Here is a 23006-nt window from a genome sequence, read left to right on the forward strand (position 1 = left end):
ATGATACAGGGTTATAGTGCGTTCAGACCATACTCTATTTGTTTTGGACAATATATTGGATCTTATGAAGATGTGAACGCATTTTTAGGATTTTCCTTTCTAACGATCCAACAGTAGATATTTTCTGCATTAATTCACTCCACAATGGCAAGTATAACCACACATCAGGGGAATGGATATCAGTTCAATAGAAATTATTTTTAATTTTTAAGTTATATCGGGGAACGGTTTAATTTTCCCAGCATTGTATCGCAATTTGTTATATATTTTGTCAATAACTGCTTTCTTAAAAGTCTTTTGAGTAGGACTGTTCAAAACTCTTGATTATTCTTTTCTCTTGACCAAACACTGCAGGGGGGGGGGGCTCAAAAACATGGGAGTGAAAGATTGAGGGATGATGATTTCATTGTAATTATGATGATATATTTATAGTGTATATGTACAGAGCCTCCAATAGCTCATGAGAAATGATGAAACATTAAATCAGTTAATGGAATTAGGAAATGATTAATTCTTACTGGGCAACTTATCCTATTGTTTTTATCATAAAGACTGAAAGAAGGGGGAAACAGAGAGAGAGAAAGAGAGAGAGAGGGGGAGGGGGATGATATTTACAGGAACCAGACTGATAGAAATTAATAGTCGCGATTGTTCAGTTATGAGCTCATAGGAAAATGAGAGACAATAAATCACTCAGTGGATCTAGCATTCTAAGGAAGTGATTAATTGTTGCCGGGCTTTTCCATTTTATTCTATTTATGTATGGTCCTGATTGATTATGACTTGTACATCAGGGGCCCATCTTTCAAAGTGGAAAATGAATAAGTTGGAACAATTTGGAAAGTGATAAAATCAAACCTGGCATATTTACATTCATGAAAATAACAAAGGAACATGAAATAGCATTAGGAAATTGTGAATTCTATGCATTGAAGATTTGATATAGTCTCATATATTATTAAATTTTAAAAATGAAAGAATATAATAGGGGCATTGATTATTTAGTGAAAAATATCAAGTGCAACCAAATGAAAAAGTCAGGCAGATCTATATTTGAAATGAATAATTATCTCAATTAGTGATAGTGGGGTTGTGATGCAGGAAAATTCAAAGAAAAATATTCAAAAAGCAAACAAATATCTTGTATCAATATCTGAGTTCAATGTCCACTTCCTGCAACTTAATGTAATGCGTAGATAACCAGTGAAGATAAATTTTGTAGTTGATATGAAAAATAAATAGTTTTACCATTATGGAAAATTCCAATCATCTTGTTCATGTTTGGGTGCAAAGTGTGTCAACGTGAATATCATGAGGATTAATTTTGATGACAGACAAAAGAAATTAAATGAAGTAGAGGGAAGCCATAATAATTACTTTAGTCTGGCAAGTGGTATTGTCGTACGCAGGATATATTTGACTTGGTATGGTATTCTTCATGTGTCTGAGTGTAGGAGGAAATTTTGCGAATCGTGTATATTGTATTGGAGATGGACAAAAAATAAAGTTAAAATGATGGAGACTTCTAATGTTTTTGCATGATCAAAAGGGATTTACCGGGCAAACTTGTGAGCAGGATTTCTCTTTCAACTTTGTATGATGATAGTCATCTCGTGTCTTGATTGTAGGAAAACATTTTATGATATGGAGACCTAGTTTCTTTTAAAATAAAATGGACAGGTGTTAGTTCATGACTTGGAAACAAGATAGGATTAGCTTGTTACATCTGTAATCTGTATAACTAAACCGAAATGTCACTATTTTTCTGTAAACTGTATGAAATGATTGCATATAAGGTAATATTCTTAGTCTCTTTAGTCTCTTTTCTTCTCCCTTTTTTTTTTTGGGGGGGGGGGGGTTGGTACAGAATTATGGGAAATATTCACAAGTTGTACAAATATTCTTTTACTATTTTTCTTTTACAATTTTTGAATGTCACAGTGATCCCAAATCACAAATGAGACCGAAGAGAATACATTAAAACAATCATCTGTTAGTATGAATGCAAATTTTTATCCAAATAATTTTGTAAAACAATGGATAACTGCTGAGTTATGAGCAAAATACTGATGGTATTCCGCCATCTACATGTAGCAATGCATTGCAGACTATCTGACCCAACAAAAGCTGTTTATACACAACATTGTCCTCAACTCGATACAATTCAAAAATTCAACTACATCTTGTTACAAATGCAGCACATTAGCAGAGGGATAAATGTGGAGAAGTGTCCATATTTGCAGAGCTCTCCGAGAGCATGCGCAGAAAGTAAAAAATGCCAAGAGCGTGCTTCTTTGAGCCGCCGGCAATGTGTGTGCTTACCACGTCAAATATGTGTGTATTCAACAGGGATTTTCACCGATACATCCATTACCACGGTTAGATCTGGGTGGTTTAGTCAAGTTTGGGGATATCGTGTTTGATACGGCTCCAGGTCGTTGTCTCCGAGTAAGAGATGCCGACAAGTAGCCCAAAACAGTGAATGCTCTTGGGATTTGTTTACATCGCATTTGCACTCTTTGTTTATGAGTGTGTTCAGAATACAAGGAATTTCTGTAAAGCTTGTAGAAATTGGCATCCGGGTATACAGACTTATGGACCCATGATATACTGCTACTGACGATGGTGGTATTGATGATGATAGCTATGAAATATGATGGTATAATGGTGGTATTGGTGATGATGATGACGATGATGACGACAACAACAATTATATTGATGATGATGATAATTATATTATAGTCACAATGATAAATATACTCTGGAATTTCAACTCATCTGCTAGCACAGGCCCAAATTGGCTCTCCAATCAATCAATGGGTCGTGACAGAAATCTAGCTCAAGTTCCAACTTGCTGCCATTTAAGTCCTGGTTCCACTGGCCGACGGACACAAAACCTATTCGTAACGGACACAGCGGACAAGCAAAATGTTGGGGTGGCTCTATCCGTTTTCATCCGCTCCAGACAATGGACAAAATGGGCGAACAATGAAATCATGGTGGACGGATTGCTCGATGGATATAGAGCGTATGCAAAGAGTACACAACGGATACATAACGTTTTCCAATGGATGGCAAGATTCTTTTCCGTTTTACATCCTCTCTGCATCTGTAAGTGCAGTGGGACCAAGCCTTCAGAGAAGCTAAAACATACAATACCCATTCAGCCTTCATATTCTATTAATTCAGACCATTTTTGCATGTTGCAGGAAAAGGGGGTTTACTCATTCAAACCCATCATAGCTTTTAAACCCTTTACGCAAATCCTTGTGAAATCTTGTGTGTCTCTGTCTCTCACTCTGATTCTCTTTTTTGTTCTTTCTTTATGATCTCCACAGGAGTGAAAGCAGAAGGCTTGAAGAAGGGAATCATCTTCAACCCCCATCCTTACATCAAATTCAGCATCCAGACTAGAAGACCGGCCAAAGACCAGCAACAACAGCAACGTACCAACAACCACCACCACCACAACAACAGCCATCACAGCAACACCCAACAACACCAGCAGCAACGCACAACAATAGCAGAGAATACCGTCATGCCGGCCTGGCAGGGCCAGGTAAGTTTTTAAAAAAATGGTCCTGTTTCATAAAACTGGTGATAATAATACATTTGAAATAGTAGTTTAAAGCTACTGAAATCATTCAATTTGATTGGTTGATAGTAAACTTGTAATAGAAATTCTGCATTTGTTTGTCTTGAAATATTACCCTGTAATATCTTGCTTGTCTTTCTCACTCTCTTTTCTTGCTATCTCTCTCTCTCTCTCTCTCTCTCTCTCTATTTCCCCTCTCTCATTATCTGTCTCCTTATCTATCTACCTTTCTTCTTCACTCGATTTATCTTTCTATATCTCTCTGTATCTTTCTATATATCTCTCTGTGTGTCTATCTATCTCTCTATCACTCTCTCTCTTCCTTTTCTACCTTTTCCTCTCTATCTTTCTGTTTGTTTCTCATTTTATCTCTTCATTTCTCTGCAAGCGTCTCTTTCTCCCAGTATTGCTGTATATATGTCTGTCTCTCGCTCCCTACTTATATGCACATTGGTTTGGTGACTTTCACCAGTGCCGCTATGAGTTGTTGATAAGGTCACATGAGATCCCTGCAGTGGAGAGTCTCTTGACTTTTAGAGGATCCAGTCTTTGCCTCCTCTCTCTCCTTCCTCTTCATCTTCTTACCCCAACCAGGGAATTCCTAGCAGTACATCCATGCCCTTCTAAGGAATCCTGACAATCTTTTGAGCTTGTACCACTTTCACATCTACAAACTGCTTAAGATTTTGCGTAGCCAACAGCATTGTACCTTTTCCATCAGAGTTAGTTTGACCCTGAACCTCCTCTTGTCCTTGCCAATATTTTTGTTGCTAACCTAGTAAGAGGCTCTAGATAAGAAAGGGGTTTGATATGACAGGGCACTGGAAGAAAAAGTTGTTCATTAGGATGCACAATATAACATCAAGTCAAACTATATTTGGCATCCTCATATTCTGTTAGTAGGCTTTGCCACTATTATGAATGGTCAGGTGAAAGAAGGTTACCATGACAACTGACTGGTATCTCTCACATGACATATTACGCAACGTTTTCTGGAAAAATCGCCTCAACAAAATGCATTGGCTGACAACGTGCGACATCTTAAGTATCCTTAAAAGATGGATAGATTCTGATATCAAAACCGTTGCTCAAGTGTATATTGCTACTTATCGAGCCGTCCAGTACAGGGCTCGGCTATCATTTCCAAACCATTGTGTAACTCCCACCGTCCGAAATCCAATTTCATTGCTCCCGACAACGTACCTCCGGGGCGCTTTTCCATCCACGAGTTGTCCCTTGCGTGAACGCAATTTACAAATTCATGAAATGCATCAGGGTGGATGTATGTTTCACTATGCTGCCCTCGCTTGGTTCCGACCTGCTTTTCTTCATCATGGCAGCGTGACGTTGTAAGTCATCCGTCGCCCAGACAACAGTCAATCCATAGCAGGATAATGAGGCCTTGATGAGAAGATTTAATGTTTGTGTTACATCTTGTATGATTTAGATCTCTCCCCTCATATCCCATTCTCTATTCATGGTTATTCTTGTACTTACAATTTTTTTTAGAGCCCTCGCTAAAAAGTTATCAAATGAAATTGCAAAATGTGATCATGTTGTCCTAAATGGGTTATACTACCATACCTGGCTGACTAATTTGTGCAGTATATCCCAGGTTTTGGTGAGCTCCCCCCCCCTTCCTTCCTCCCTCTTCTCTTTTTCTACTCATGTGACTATAAAAGGACATGATGATATAATCAAGATGTCATCTTAGATTAGATAAAACAATTTGATCAGGTTGATTATGACCTTAGTGAGAAGCGGGGTGTTGCTCACACAAAAGAAATCATGAGGGACTAAGTGAAAGTGATTCCTCAACAGGGAAATCACCGGTTCCTGCGGACATGGATGTTCGCTATCCTCGAATCGTTCCCTTCTCCTATCACAAACCCATTTCTCGATTTGGCACCATTTTGGGGAGAGGGGGAGAGAGGGAGGAAGTCCGATTAAGGAAATGACAAACCGTGTAGAGCAAATTGTGTCATGGTACGGTGTGTCAGATATCCATTTAACCGTTCTTCCTCCCCTGGTTTCCCCGTCTTATTTTGCCAAGACTTGTCTTGAATGGTCCATTCAAGCAAGTGGACTTGCATTCGCCAAACACTTTGTAAGGCTTCCCACCTACTCAAACACATAACATTAATAATGAGATGTCTCACTTGGGTCATTGATATTCTGGAACAACAATGTTGTCAGCATACCTCGATTCACCTTCAAAGGAGAGTCTCTCTGCTGTTACCATATTATCTCGATGGATGCTAGTATCATTATTGGATCAATCTATGGCAGATGAAATATTAAACAGAGCTTATTGTTTGTCTACTGTAATTGGTGTGATCATCGTAAATACATGTAGGAAGATTTCATGTTGCAGAATGTACTTGTGAGTATCTGATGGTATCGTTGAAATTGTTCATTTTTAAATTTCATCCTCTTAAATTAACACAGAAATCTAAGAGATTTTTTATTTTTAGAGAGAGAGTACAGCACATTAATAGTCACTCAGCATGAATTGCAGACTATCGATAGTTGATGTCTGGTTATTTCTGCTTAAGGCTATCTGTATTGTATGTTGATCACTCATCATTAGATTAATTGGCTATCAGGCCAATTACAAAACCATTCGATGAGGGAAGGAATATCATCATTAGGGGCATTGGCATGGTGTTAATCATGCAGTTAACATCATTTAATTTATGGAAGGATGGTTAAAATATTGAGTGAGTTTTAATTCATTTTTTTTTCACTTTCCTTGGGATCAACATGGCAGAGATCGTTTTCTATGGTTTGAAATGAGTTTCTTAAGAGTTTTCGAATAGGAAGAGCAAATTGAATTTTCTCAATTTTCCCTGAGACCAATGTTAGAGGTCTTTTGTAGGGGAGTATTTATTCCTTGTATCAAAGAATGCTTATTTGAAAGAATTTGTTTTTTCACTTTCCAACAATTTGGTTTATTTGTTCATATTACATAGAGAGAAGGGTGAAACTTTATTTTGTTATGGGGGCTTATTATTAGGCACCTAATTCTTAAAAGATAAATGCCAGTTGTGGTGATGATTTCAAATGAGTTCGTACAGGATCCAATTCCAATGAAATGACCACCAAAATGTCTGTTTGTATAAATAAAAAACATGTGCCAAAGGATTCTGGAAGAAATTGTGTAATTGCTGAGAAATTAGCAAATAAGCACGGGATTTGGGTCAAGCGTCAGGCAGACATTCAAAGCAATAATAATACACTGTCCCATGTGTGCTTATCTGTGTTGGTGATCTTCAGTGTGAACATTTTTCAGCGTAGATTTCAAGATTTCACAAAGTTCAGTTTATGTAACTGTACCAGATCTAGATCCTCAATGATATACTGACAATTGAGCCTGGTTTTGCTGACTTTCTCTTGAAATCAGTGTTTACTGCAACTACTTTCATTTATCTTTAAAAGTAAAATCAGCGTCTTTTCACTCAGGAATCCAGCAAGCATTTATTCATTACCTATAGACAATGGAAAATGTGGATAACCCTCTCTGAGGCCTTTGTAGCAGAATTCAAAAGCACCCTGCATCTTTCACAACGGTTGAACAACATTCACCATTATTTATTTTTGACGAATGTGAAGATTAACGATGAGGTGCTTACAGGGTTCCGGACTTTCAGTTCATGATATTTAGACATACTGATCCAAAATTCTTATTGGTACTTGTCGCACACCCATACATCTATAATATACTTAATGATAGATTTGTATTAAGAAGGTCTGGAAGGAAAGTAGATGGAGGAGGAAGATGGGAATTAGGTGAGGAGGGAGTATTGATTTTTTTTATTTGGGGACCTCATGTTTAATTCACATGATTTTTGTTAACCATATCATAAGAAAAGAGCTAGGTAACCTTGCATTTTTTGTTTGGATCAGTTCAATAATACTCTAGTTTTCAAAGATTTAGAATGAATCTCGAGCAGCACCAGATTTCGATTTAAACCATTTTTATTTTAATGTAAAGCTAAGAGATTTGAATATAAATCCTTTGAGGTTTGAAGATAAATCGTATGGATTCAAAACAAATCTAACTTTTGGCTGGTTTCTACAAATATCCACTCTGGATTGATTTCAAATCCTTGAAAATTACAATGTAACAGGAACTTATTGGTGTGGCAAATTTGGTGATACAAATGGGTATAATTACAAACAGAAAGAGGATGAAATGAAAATATACCTCAGGATGAATCGAATAAGAGAGCTTATTCCTTTCACTATTATACTTTTCACACTGCATTTCCTTAAACCCCATACTATCCTTAACCATACTATCCTTAACCCCATACTATCTTTTTTGGTTTCACACTTCCTTTCTTAACCCATACTATTTGCTTAGCCAAGGTTAACGCCTGAACCCCAGACTATCACACAGCTCATGAATATTGATGATTTGCCACACAGAGCGTGATTTACGTGCAATTTTGACTTCTGTGATTGGCTACTGCTTAACCCCACTTTTCCTTTAATAGCCCAGTTCTGTTTCACACTGCATCTCTTAGCACCGCAATAAGCTGGCTAACCCTGCTTTTTTGCAGGGCCAGATAATATCGTACTATTTACCGTGCTAGCCCACTTTGCTAAAAACGTAGTGTGAAACCGAAGTGGACTTAGCTTAACCCCGGGTTAAGGAAAATATGTGCAGTGTGAAAAGCATACAGCTGTCCTAAGTTGAAGTGAGTGATATACACCTTAAACTGCTAACACCTTCACTTCCACCTTCTTAACGAACTAAGGAAATTAATTTACCCCATCTCCCACCTCCATTACATTAAGATGGTTATCGGTGAGAAAGCGAAGAAAGATCCGTTTTATGGGGTGATATGTTAGAAATAAACCATGGTGCCTGTGTGTCACAATTTTTTGTGTTTCATGTAACTACTCGCTTTGTTTTAGTTCAGTTTATCAAGAATTTTTTTTTTTTTTCATTTGTATATTAATTTGGTAACTTGATTCTGGGTAGCCATTCATTAGCTACCTGATGGGTGTTTCATAAAGCTGTTCGTAAGTTAAGAGCGACTGTAAGAACGACTGGTGATCCCTTCGTGTAGTAAATGGTATATTAATTGACGATGGTCTAGCATGTAAGAAAGATCACCAGTCGTTCTTAAAGTCGCTCTTAACTTTATACGAACAGCTTTATGAAACGGCCCCCTGGTCAGTGTAAATAAAACAGATTTGCTTCCATTCCATGTGATTTGAGGATTTCAGACACTTGTAATGGTCAATTGATAACTGCTGCCAAATGTTCTTATTAAATGCTTCCACTGTTATGTGCCACTGAGTGTTCTTGTTTGTTTATTGAAGGCTGATCAGGTTAATAATACGTTAAGATTTGTGAGGATTAAGGATTTTTAATTGTTGAAATTATAAGAAATTCCCCAATCTGTGATCATACACAAAAATAGGTTTATGTTAAAATGTAGAAAATGTTGTTGATATATTCTATCACTTTGTACCCAATTGTTGAAATAATAATAACATAAAATACCCTTGATAAAAACAGGTATTATCAAATTAGATATGATCTAGATATTATTTCTGATGCAAGAGAAACTTACAGAGTTGGTATTATGCACATTTCAGTCGAGTTTGCACTTGCTAACTTCATCAGGGGAGCGTTTCATGAAAGGACTTGTCGGACGTTTTATCCGACAAGTCCCATTTTATCCGACAGTTACTATAGTAACAGTGCCTCTCAGCCAATCAGAATCAAGGAAAGATGTCAAATCTGACAACTTGTCAGACAAAAATGTTGATGAAACGGTCCCCAGATTGTAAGTTTTTACGATTGAAATGTATTTACACTAGACACAAACAGATTTTTCATGAAAATTCCATCATAGATACAGATTGCATTTCGATTGCATTTCTTTCGGGGGGATACCGGTTTCCTAATTGTATAGAACGTTCCCTTGGCATAGCTGCCGATAATCGGTGTTTAATCTTGTTTGCGTATGATTGCTCATTTCCCTGTGTCCTGCTCGGTATGTCATGCCAACGCTTTTCCCTCAAATAGAACGAACCAATCTTCAGAATGACAGCTCGTTCCTGCTTCAACTCCCATGCATTTTGTATTTAATAACACCATCACGTTTTATCCCCTTTCTATATGAATACAATCAAACACCACCCATAAAGTTTGAAATATTCCTGCTCCCTCCACAAAATTCCTAAAATTTTCATTTGCTTGAGCCCCTGGTTATATTTTAAGGATATCACCCCCTCAAAAAAGGAAAAAATACATGATTGGTGACTTGCAAAATATGTTGTTGGAAGACAGCATAAACATTATAACATGACATGCTTGTGCGAGGCAAAAATTATATTTGTATTATTCTTGAATGATAAAAACCCAAAATATCATTCAACTTTATAAGTTTTCATTTTTCAGGATGAAGCCGTCACTCATGCTAGAAATGCTTGTATAGGGCTTAATATGGGCTTCATATTGTGGAGCGTTGTGGCCCAGTGGATTAGTCTCCGGACTTTGAAACAAAAAGGGTTGTGGGTTCGAATCCCAGCCATGGCGTAATTTCCTTCGGCAAGAAATTTATCCACATTGTGCTGCACTCAACCCAGGTGAGGTGAATGGGTACCTGGCAGGAATCTATTCCTTGAAATGCGTGTGCGCTGTAATCTTAGTAATTACGGCTGCCAAGCTACAGCTGGGGTAATAATATCCAAGTCCTTTGGAAGCGCATAGAGACATTATTCATAATCGTGATATGCGCTATACAAGAACTGTTTATTATTATTATTATTATTGTAGGTCATTTTAATTTGCTTTGTTTTAATCCAAACAGCTCTAAATACTAAAGAGGCTTCCCTTTGGAAGGGTTCCTCATTATGTATGTCTTTAAAAGAAATGTTTTTTGTTTAAGTAAAAGAATTATATAATTTTTCAGATTTATATGGTCAAACTTCATTTTTTATTTTTTGTTCATTCTTTGGTTTATTTATGCTCACGACAGCTCTAATCATTAGATTCTCTCTTCTAGTTCTGAAGGAACTCTGCAGTCTTAAGGAGTCACTTAGTGTCAATCAGAAAGAATAAGAAAGGGACTTACCATGAAATGCGATTACTTAAAATGCAAGGAAAAGCCGCAGAATATTGATGAAGTTGTGGGAAGGCTTGAGTCTGGTCCCATCCAAGATGGTGGTTTTGATGTGTTTGTAATTAAAACCTTATGTGTAGAAGCATGTTGAATAAGATAAAATGTTTGATTTTATTTTCATCATTATTTCAGTACTCCTGTGGACTTCAAAGTGCAATCACTCAACTCCTTCCCTTCATCGTTGTCGGCTTTGCAAACTACGTAATGTCAATATGTAGAGTGGAATAGCTTGTGTCTCCCATAAAATGAGCATAATTGCATCCTTAGATAGACAGAGAACTCATGCATCAAAGAAGATTTGCATATTGCATCTCACTAAAATTCCTTCGAGAAGAAGGGGGGGGGGCAACAAATAGAATGGATGAAAGATTTTGAAGTAGTAATGGAAAAAAATAGATACAACCATTTGCTTTGATTTGATTTGATAGCATTTATTCCATTCGTCATAAAAACAAAACAAGGCACATACAAAATTAACATAAATTACATAGGAAAATTGCAAATAAGGGTTACAGTTGAATAAAAAAAAGAGTTTACATAATTTATAAATGAATGAGGAGGCAACTAGAAAGGGAAAGCCTTATTAGCGCTTTACAAAAATCTGGAAACTGAATATATATGATATTGTAAAATACATGATGTAATAAATACTGAATACCAGATATAAACATTGAACATAAAAGGGGGAAATACAAATTATAACACAATGACAATATTATATATCAATGATAATTACTAAAAAAAAAGGAAAAAAGGAAGAAAAGAAACCTGATCATACATTATTTTTAGATGGTTTCAAACATACACTTTAAATTGGATTTATAAGTGTGTTGTTTTCCAAAGATAGAAGGATGCACTACACAAAATTACTTGTTATAAGAAAGAGAATAGGAAAGATCGGGGAAATGATGGCGTGTAGTTGTGGATTTTTCAAACATATTTTATGTTTAATTAAAAGTTTGCTGAAATAAAAGAAGTAACGTTGGGAGTTTTGTGCAGTGACTGAATAAAAGGCACTCTAAGGAAGTATAAAGGTGCTTTTCATTGATAAAACATGTACAGTAATATGAAGCCCTGTGTACATCTATATAGGGAGCTGTGGATGTGAAGACCTGTAGCATTGCATATACACAAGTAACAGTTAATATGTGGTTGTTTTAATTATTTGTACTTGAAAATTCATCAGAAAACAAGAGTGGATTATTAGATAAATTCTCAAATTCATTTTTTTTATGGAACTTGGACCATATGAGATTATTTCTAATCATTTTCATGCCAAATTTCCATTTTCACTTTAATATCACAAACAAACCTTGTCTTTAAGTATAAATACACCGTTTGACTAATACATCACTCCTCTCCTAGCTAGGGGTCTTTGTTCCGATTCTTCCTGTCTTCTTTTTCAACAGCGCATCCAGACTCCCCCTGCAACTTCAATTAATCCCCCATTCTCCCACCTTTCCTTCCTCTGTGCCCCCTATCTGCGCCCCTCATCACAATAACATTACCCCCAATTGATCAACGCTCTGTCAACAACATTACATCATCTTGCCTGGAAAGTCGTCTTTCAATCGTTCCCAAATTTAGACTTTCCTAATTATCCCTCTCCTGATTCCTGTCTCCCCTATATTATTTCAATAGATCTGCGTTACAAAAAGCTATTAAAGAATGATAGTAGGAGTAGTCATTTATTTTTAAAACAATTGTCTAATACCCAATAATGAATTGCAATTTCCCCGCATCTATCGTTTGATCATTTTCAAATAATTGCCCACCTTATTTGTACACCCCCATCTCTGCATATATTGAAAAGTTCCGGAATCCAGCAATGCTCATACTTCACTCCTGCATATGTCCATTGCACAATCAATAAAGGTAGATAATTCGATAATTATAAATGGTGATCATGTCAGAAATTGTTCAAAACAGTATAAGCTAAATGATCAGCTCGTACAATTCGGTAATTAAACAGATGATGGAGTTGTAGTACCTATGTTTAACTTTGGTAAAGTTGTGCTTGCTCCCCCCCCCCCTCTCTCTCTCTATCTGGCTGTCACTGACTGTATGTCTGTCTGCCTGTCTGTCTCTTTCTCTCTCTCTTGCTGTATCTTCGTCTCCTATCTCTCCCTCTCTCTCTCTATCTCTTGCATATCTCATTCTTCTATCATAACTTTGTCTGAAGGCCATTTTGATTGTGTAATCTTGTTATTTTTATGAAGGTGGCTATACCTTGAGTTGGTCTGCAATCATCTTTAGATTGGTCTCCACCAGCCCGACTTATTAAACTCTTGATATTCCAGTTGATCAGCCCACATACATGTAGGCCCTCATTCTCAACTCAAGTTTAAGTCAAACCATTGGCTTAGTCTGATCTAAAATTATAGGAAGCTACAAGTGTCAAACAATTGTTTGCACTGTATCCTTCTTGTGAATTAACTGGGATATTCCTATCCAATCCAATAGTCATTTGATATAGCGCCTTTTTCTTTCGGTTACAAAGTGCCGCGCACACTCTACTCCATGTTTGGGCCTCTAAAACAATCATTCAGCACATCGGAATGATCAGCATAATAGTCCATGCTATCCTTTGTCCTCTCAGCAAAATAGATAGATTTAATGGCTTTCTTGAACTGGTCAACAGAGGAGGCAGTCAATGTGAAGAAAATTATTCATGTCAAGAAGGTTTGTGCTGGTTTGAGTACCTAATGTGATGGCGTAATGTAATGTGGAGCGTTTTGGCCCAGTGGATAAGTCTTCTGACTTTGAAACAGAGGATCGTGGGTTCGAATCCCAGCCATGGCGTTATTTCCTTCAGCAAGAAATTTATCCACATTGTGCTGCACTCTACCCAGGTGAGGTGAATGGGTACCCGGCAGGATTAATTCCTTGAATGCACTGAGCACTGAAAGGCAGCTCGAGCTAAAGCCGGGGTAATAATGATAATAAACAATGCGCCTCGGAATAGAATATTTCTAGATAGATGGCGCTATATAAATGCCTATTATTATTATTATGGCAAATTGATCATCTAGTCATGGAGTTTTATAGTTACAGAGAGCTAACAAAAACCGGAATGTTCAGAGTTAGTTTAAGTTAAATTGGAGTTCAAAATACAGGGCATAGAGATTGATATTGAGCTTCAATTTATTGTAACAAAAATAGCTGGAAATTTGAATGATTGGAGATGGGCTTAATATTGCATGCAAAAATGTGAGGGTGAATAGTATCAATCTGCATAGAGAAAATTAGAGGTTTTTTTTTGTTATACATGTATATGATCATATATCAAGTAATAATTTAAAACTTGCAGAATATATTGTTTTTTTTCTCAGAATGTAAAAATAAAGAACCCTCGTTATTTTCTCAGTGGGAATGCATAAGCACATGTCAATAATGAGTCTATATCTACCTAAGATATATGCCTTGGATCATAATAAGTTATTTTTAGTCATTAGAAATGTTGTAAGAGTTTGCATGCTTTTGAAATAATAGAGCTTTTTAAAAATACTGAAAATTTGCTTGAGGGATTTCAGATACAATAACAACTGAAAACCATATTGTGTTACCACGACACCAAACACCTAATTGCCAAACTAAATGAAATTGCAGAATTTGATATTGTTTGGCATTGAAAATCTGACACTCTATCTATAGATACATTAGCACTGGCATTGTTGTGGTTACTACATTCTTCAGGGCTTCGAAACCTGTCGCTAACACCAGCCAGTGTTCTATCTTCCCTGTTCCGACTTCAATATCTCTTGGTGTTAAGGCAACACCACGCACTGCCCTCTCCTAATGCACTCTAACGACCTGCAGGTGCTAGTGGATGTTTTCGATTTCCTCCTTGATGCGATACTGTCCTTCGGGGGCCTGTGGATATCCTCCCTCAGTCCCATCCATGCCGGAAAATGGCTCAGGACGCAAATTGATGACTTTGAATGAGTGGGACTATGACATCCCCATTCAGGGAGAGGAAGAACAACGATGACAGGTTTCTGTCAGGCATTCCTCAATTATTAGGCTGTTTTCAGCGAAAAACCCTCAGGATTGCAGCTCCTGTTGATGGACATCTTTTGTATAGAGACGATCTGTCATGATTGACTTGTAGATGATGACGATCTGTCATGATTGACTTTTAGATGATGAGATGTCTTCTGTCGTTCCCTCTGTACTTTTTTATTGCTTCCCCAAGAATGATCGGTTGTGGTTTGAAATAAAGAGTTCTAGTGTCTTTCAATAGTTGTGTTAAAGCTAAAAATCTATTGTGCTCATTGTTGCATTTGTACATCTCTTATGCAAGTTGTTTATTTTCTTAATTGAGTTTTATATTTTTTAATCGATCAAAAATGATTTTATGAACTGGCTCAAACTGTGGTTTGTGCCGCTATAAAAAAGTGCACACGGTTGGCATGATTTTACGAATTGGCTCAAACCCCCTGTTTTTGGTAAAAATTAGCAGCTTCTGAAATGCATACATGCGCTTCATTTCAAATATTGAAAGAATTAATACGAATTGCATACAATTTTATTTTTATATTATTAAAGAATAGAATGTATGCTTTAAATTGGTATAAATATGTGATCTGGTTTCTAAAAACCTCCAAACTTTGAACGCGATTATTTCGAAATCATGTTTTGGAGACCAGCTGAGGTTTGAGCTGGTTCGTGAAATCACTGATGATATGTATAATCCTTGGAAAGTATTCTCTTTTTGTGTATTGATGTAAATTGTGGATAATAATTGATGAGACATGGGTCTGTTTGTGGGATGCTACATCTCAAAATCTTCAGAAGCATTTTAATGTCTCTGATTTTCAAATATGTTGTGCCTGAACTAATGGGTACCATGTGACGGCATAATAGTAAAGATTAACATCAGAAAGTATACATCACTCTTTTATCTCTAAATATTAATTCCAAATGATGTGTCTTATGAGAAAAATAGTTTTCAGAGTGCTATCTATTAATGGATGTTTGACCGCCTTTCTTATATCATTTGTAAAGTTTTAAGAGTTATCAATTCTGACTGCTTGATGTAATTATGCTCTCTGTGGTATTCATTTATCAACTATTGGGATAAACCTCTTTTTCCTGAATAGCATATTTAGTTTATCTTCTCAAAGTTGTCTCAAAATGAGACATAGTGGTGATCCATGAGCTTCAGTTGATCAAGTTCTGTTTTTCATTAATCATATTAGTCTTCGACTCCAAATTTCTCACATTCTCACGAAGAGGAAAGAAAAGAAATCAAGTCGACATCATTAGGAATGACATGTATTGCTCTAGTCCGTCTGAAGTCTCCTAAAAATAGCCATATTCTGCAAAATTTCTCAGGCAAAGTATTTCAACTTAGTCACACCAAAAACTTGGCATGAAGCAAAGCCCCCTTGCTATTTATCTCCATATCTTCTGACCGTGTTTTAATAACGGGAGAGCAACAACTTGCCAATGCTTGATGGCAGAGGTCTAATTCGAACTTCCGATAAGAAAACACAGCTTTTCCTCTCCCGGTGTTTCTTTCGTGGCGCAACGACAAGTAGAGATGAGAGGAAGTCTTCTTTAGGGTATTATCATCGCCCAAGATTTACATCCTTGTAATTATTAAAACAAGATTTCACAGTTTGTCAGTATCATCAGGTGTATAAAACTGGTCGTACATGTGCATTATTGGAGCAATTATTTTAAATCTCATCTTGAAAATAGTACTAGTATAAAAAATAAGTAGCGAGTGGTGTGTGATATCAATGGTTCCTTCTTTGCTTATTGCCTATGCTATATATTTATTATTATCAAATTATTCACCTTTTGTATAAATATATAAAGGTCTAGGCAATTTACAAAAGAATATTCAAGGAGATGATGAATAGATGATGTATACAGTATAAGTCCAGGTTACCTTGGAAAAGACAAAGTAAAACAAAGTACTCTACCCCACATGCTTTTTGCTCCAACTTTAAAATATCCACAAGAATTGAAACATATACTTCAGCTTTCCACAAAGCAAAGTAAAATAGTATTACGATATTTGTAAGACCAAGAACAAATTTAAAATGTGATAGCTTCTTATTTTACGTCAAAGTTGGCATGTTTACAGGATTATGCCTGTTCAGTCTTTCGCTTTGATATCTTGTTGCTGAGCTAGACTTCTTGGTGGACTTGGCCATACGGGCTTATTGCAAACTGACAGGAGAAATTTAATGATTTGAAAAAGCATGAAACGAGAAAGTGCATTTGCCACATGCATATAGTCCTACTTTTGAATCGTTATAATGTTCGTAGGCACCAGTGAAGATACAGATATTAACATGGATGATAAATCCGAGGGAAAATTAAACCGCAACCACCTGATGAATATTCATGAAACCGTCTTTTGATAAGATTATAAATTCTGAATGCAGTGTGATGTAATTATTATTCAACCGCAATGCAATGCTGACTTACAAAGGAAAATGCGGTGGTGCATACTAAACACATGTTTCTTTACAAATCATTTCAAAGTTTGTTTAAACTAAATTATAGATACATGTATAGGATACAGGAAAGGATTCTCCCCAACCTAAAGCGCAGCACATCAGTTGATCAAACATGTTAAATTGTCTTGAAAGGGTGTCTGCGGTGCCTCAAGACTTCTCATCCTTTTATGTATGTCATCTGTTACTTTTTAAAGGGGAAATTCACCCTGATGAGAAGTTTGTTGTAAAAATATCAGCAAAAAAAAAAATTGTGAAATATTGGTGAAGGTTTGAGGGAAATCCATCAGAAATCAAGAAAGTCATTAGAATTTAACATTTTTGATTTGTGGCATCATGTACGATCAGCTGCTCCATATGTTATGTAATATAAAATGCATAAATGTCAATTTTTTAATGGTTCATGTTGACTAAAATATCTTTTTCTTTCAGGAGCAAGTGTGAAATAAATTGTCTGTTGATATGCTGATATAGAAATATAAAAATAAAAATTTTCAGGTTTTTTTTAGAAAATGACATTTCATTGATTTTCTATTAAACAATATGTATGGGGAAGCTAATTGCATATGACATCACTAATAAAAAAAATTAAGAACTTTTTTATCTTTGATGGATTTTCCTCACACCTTCACAAATATTTTATATCGTCTTTCTCATATTTTTACATTAAACTTTTTGTCCAGATGAACTTTCCCTTGAAGCAGTAGACATTATTTTTACATACCATGCTCGTGCTCCCCACTTAGTTCCACAGATGGAAGAGACAGAATCATCATGTTTCATTATCTGATGAAATTATCTGTATCTCGTCCCAATTGCTAATTTGCCTTAGATGGGCCCCACATTTTCCGAATCAATTGATTTCAGGTTTCTAGCTGAGAAAGGGAGGAATTTATAATAACCCATGATTCAGCATTAGGCCTACACTGCATCTTTCTTTGTCCCTGTTTAAACTAGGAGCAGACAATTGAAATCATCTGATCAGTCTTTTGTTTTATCTTTTCTTAGTGTTTTCTTCATCCATCTATATATTCTCTTCCACCTCTGTCCCTCTCTTTTACCTTTATCTCTTTGTATTTCTGTTCTCCTGCATTTGTGTACCATCTTTACAAATTAGTTATTCATATTAATTACAATAAATGTCCAACATTTATATCATTTCACTTATCAAATAGATGATTTCACGATTTAATGATTCGTTCTTTCTCTCTTTGATATTTGACCTTCAGGAGTTCACCTTCAATGTGACCCGCGTGGATGTGCTGGAGATCGAAGTTAAAGACAAGTTCAACCGGAGCCATCCGGTCATAAGCCGATTCTTGGGCAAGCTTTCTATCCCGGTTCAACGACTCATCGAAAAGGTGGCGCTAGGGTAGGTAAACCTAAAGCAAGACAATGTATTAGTGTGGTGGGTCAGTGCATAAGTCTCCGGAATTTGAACCTCAAGGTCCCGGATTCAAATCCAGCTTCAGCACTTGAGTCCATTGGCAAGGACTCCATCTGAATTTGCCACTCTCCACCCAGGTGTAGTTGGGGGTAATGGGTCCTGGTAGGAAGGAATTCCTTGAATGCTAGAGTGCCCGATCATGATAGCCGTGCTAAAGCCATGTTAATATTGTGCAATGCTTAGAAACAGTTGTATCGAGTGCTATTCAAATGTTGCTTAAAGCAAATATTCAGAAAGGATTCATTTAGTTATCTGTATACTTTGGGCAAAAGAGTGCTTGTAATCATAATATTGTAACAAACTGCCACTTATAAATTATAAGCTGATTCTCAGACAAGTTTTCAATCTTTAATAGTTCAATGAATATGGGCAAGGGTAGATAAGCACTCAACAAAATTCACAATTATTGTTAGGTGCTTGCTAGCACATAGAAAATGGATGAATAGATATGTATCAGTGGAATACCCAATTTATTTTGTTGATAGAAAGATAGATAGAAAAATGGAATAAAATTATTGACATACCATAAATAATGAATTATGTGAGAAATAAATTAGTGGTTCAGTAGATTTTTCACTTAGAAATTCAAATTATGTACAGGAATCAAGATTTGGCTTATAAATTTGTTTTTGCAATTAGTGAGCCAAGAGTCAGAACATGATAAATGATTCACAACACAGATTAAATTCCCTTTCCTGCATATAATTTACATGTACAATATCAATAATTTAAACAGTGCAGTGAACTTAGTGGAATGAGCAAATTATAAGTGATGTTTTTCTGTATTTCGAAGGATGGATGCAGCTCAGAATCATAGAAATCGGAAGGAAAGATCTATCAAACTGCAGGATTCATCCAGATACATTTTTTCCAGAAAACTGGCTTAGGTTGAATGAGTCATGGTGACAATAGTTGCATTATAGAAGGGTTTATGGCATAGGCAAGTCAGGGAATTATGTGTGATGTAGTTCCAGCTAGAAATGGTCACATTGCTTTCTTTTGTGTATTTTGATTCCAGTCTTGTCCTTTCTTACTGTCTCTCTCTCTCTCTTTCTCTCTCATACTCTCCAAACTCCTTCTCACCCCCTTCCCTTTTTCCCCTCCATCTCTCTTGATTGCTAGCTTCTTTCAAAGCCCTTTTAGTTTAAAATCCCATGAATATGTATATTCATTCGACAAAGCCAATTTCTCTAGATTCCAAAAATAGGGCCGGAAGGCAGTATTCAGGGGCCGCGAAACTGGGGGGGGGGGAGCTGAGGTGGGCTGCAGCCCTCTTCCCCCAACTTTTTTTTCTCCAAAACCGAGTACAAAAACGTGAAAATGACCATCCGATTGTGTTTTTTGCATGGTCAGCCCCCCCCCCCCCACTTTTAAAACCGTTCCAAGGCTCCACCTCCTGTGATCTTAATAACAAAATAAGTGCATAAAAAACATGGTTTTTCTTTATGATTTTTTTCTACAGGGAGCACACAGTGACGTACAGCCTGAATAAGAGGCATCCGTCAGACCACGTCAGTGGTTATCTTACCTTCACAGTCAATATGGAGGAAGTCCCAGGTAAGGACATTGCTTCTCCTCATCCTTGGTTGCAAGACTACAGTAGAGCAAATTTTACAAGCTCAAATCCCTCTGCTTTAGGAAAGTGGTCTTTTCGGAAAGACCCAATTTTCCATTCCTTGAATAAATAGATAAACATTAAAATCTTACGTAAATGAAGAAGTTATGACATTTAAAAAGGTTTGCTTAATTTCACTAACCAGTTCTATGTATACACAGTTTTTGTGAAGCAGATATCTGTATTCCAGTCAGTTAGCTTTTCTTATTTTCATTATCTTCATGCTTTCAACTTGAATGTATTGGTTATAGTGTTTTATGTGGGTGACGGTAATAGTTCTTTTCTTTCTGATAATAAATATTGTTAGTAGGCAATCTAATATTCTATTCTGATGAGTTTTAACATGGCTTTTTATTGTTAACATATTGTGCCCACTAGATGACTCTATCCCCAATGGCCACATGGGAGGTCCCCCAGAGTTTATCGACATGACCCGGTCAGCATCATTCCCAGTTTCCCTCAGCGTATCAGGCAATGCTTCTGTTGAATCATCACCACGACATTCCATCATCTCTGAGGAGTTGGAAAATGCACACAACTCAGTCGCAAGGTCGTCATCGGCGCCGGCGCATGCTGTGAACCACCAGAGGGAACCAAAAGCCATCCATGTACCACCCATAGAACCGCCGACACCCACGGACACCAGCATCGCAGCACCTATTTGGAATGAGCAGTGGTCACAGGCCACGCAGGACATGTCAGAACGGTCGCTGGATCAAGTTGAGAGCATCTCCTGTCTGTACTCTCTTCATGGTGCTGGAGACAGCCCGACAAGGGAACCATCAACAACAGTTACCACAAGTGGCACCAATGGTGAGAGTATACACCGGCCATTGACGATTAATATACCTGGTGTACAGAATGCACCGGCTTTAGTGTCTAGTATTGGTACTCAAGTGACTCCTTCCCCAACAACAAGACCAATGGTTAGTTTGGCAAGTCCGGAAATTGATCAAAGAACTTCACCTGAAGAAAATCAGGAAGAGATTAGGGAAAGTGTAGATATCAATATAACGCCTCCTGAGGAGAGTGCAGATGTTCCTGCAAGTCCATTAGAGGCAGCTTCCAGTCACTCGATCAGTGCACCTATAACAGTCTCGCGCAGGAGATCAACAGATGATAGTGAATCAGTTAGATCTCACCCATCTCTTAGTCCACGCTCTTCGTTACCGAACAGTTTGTCACGTTCGCCTGAAGGTAGACATCGTGCCTTGAGCGATATCCTGCTGAAGCAGCAGATCGACGAGGAGGTCCGACGGTTACGGAGCAGGTCATCTCTATCAAACTCTGAATCCTCACCTCACCAAAGCGAACAAAACTCTGAAACAGGATCCTCGCAAAGCGATGTTGCCTCACCGAGTACACCTTTCTCAAGTTCAGCCATTAAAGCCAATGGTGTGGCAGTCGAGAGGACTTCTGCAGACTCTGCAACAGCGGAACCTGATGCAGGGTCGGATAGCGGTCCAAGCATTATGCCAAAGGAACCAAGCGTGGTAGACTCTACTGATGGTGCTGCTATCTCACATACTAGGAACAATAACAACAGCTTATCGCAAGTAGCCAGCGAGAGCGAAGTTCCAGCAACCGTAGCTGGCAGTGTAAACGGGGAGTCCTCAAGGGAGGAAATACAAGCCATAAGCAATGGACCCGTGTCCACAGAAGGACAGACATCAAGCGTGAATGGAGAGGCCAACAAGAGCTCGCCAGAGGTAGGTTCCTTTCTTTTTCATCACTCCAACTTTCAAGATAATGCAATCCAATAACATTGTCTCATTTTTTCCACTGATGGTGTCATGTAAATTATTTGTTAACAACCATTCTGCCTAAATAAAATAGGTTAAATGAGGTAGAAAAGCATTTAAGACATGAATTTGATCAATTCAGAGAGAGAAAGGATACTTCAGAAATGTAAAAAAGAAATCAACTTTCAACTAAAAAACAGTGTTAATTTCAAGTTAAAGAAATAGTTACATGTTGGTAGGTACATGCAATATGGTTATGTCATATTCATAAATTCAGGTTGAATTGACCCAACTATTGAGCCATGACAAAATTCAGTATAACTATTAAAGACATTTTCATTTCTGCTTATTGCTTGCCTACAGTAAGCAAATCTGGAAATAATGGGTACTGCTAAAGCTATAAATAGACAATGTTTACAGAACTCCAGGCCATTTTGGCTTTAATAGTAGAGTCCCAAATAGTTATTCACCTGTCCTGCCCATCAAGGCTGTTCACATTTCGTTTTAAAAGCATTTCTTCACCATTTTTGAAGGGCATTTGTACCTACATATATATCTACAAGAACCTGTCCCCCTGCTATAATATTTCAAGAGAAATATTTTATCCAATTAGTGATGGTGGTGATGATAGTGATGATATTTTTAGGGGATATTTTTTTCCACATTGTGGCAATTGATGCATTTTGGGGCAATTTCTTTCGTTTCAAGTGTTACTATTTTGCTGAACAAGCAGTTATGCTATAAAAGTATATATCATTATTTTGCTGTATGTATGATATTGATTTTCTAAATGTTCTTGAATATATTGCTTGTGGCAGATTTTAAGGCAACTTTAGAAAAGATAGTCGCCCCAAAGCATTCCATTTTGCAAATTTGAGGGGCGCTTTTGGTTGACGTGAGGGCGAAATCACCAGTCGTTCTTGTGTATTTCTTATTCTGGTTGAAACAATGTGTAATTGAAAGTTATCAGAAACTTCTCCCAGGGCAGT

At 37.1% G+C, this 23006-nt stretch overlaps 1 protein-coding gene across 1 annotated transcript in view; it reads left to right on the plus strand.

Annotated features, from left to right (window-relative positions):
- The first annotated feature begins 2455 nt into the window (after positions 1–2455).
- Positions 2456–23006, plus strand: part of LOC129274285 (E3 ubiquitin-protein ligase HECW2-like) — a 48401-nt gene continuing 27850 nt past the window's right edge. The window contains exons 1-5 of the mRNA XM_064108274.1: positions 2456–2465; positions 3339–3559; positions 18443–18585; positions 20123–20217; positions 20654–21984. Coding sequence (XP_063964344.1) covers positions 2456–2465; positions 3339–3559; positions 18443–18585; positions 20123–20217; positions 20654–21984 — 1800 coding nt within the window. The remainder of the gene's footprint in view (positions 2466–3338; positions 3560–18442; positions 18586–20122; positions 20218–20653; positions 21985–23006) is intronic.

This window comes from Lytechinus pictus, chromosome 13 (assembly GCF_037042905.1).
Source record: "Lytechinus pictus isolate F3 Inbred chromosome 13, Lp3.0, whole genome shotgun sequence".
Classification (NCBI taxonomy): Eukaryota; Metazoa; Echinodermata; class Echinoidea; order Temnopleuroida; family Toxopneustidae; genus Lytechinus; species Lytechinus pictus.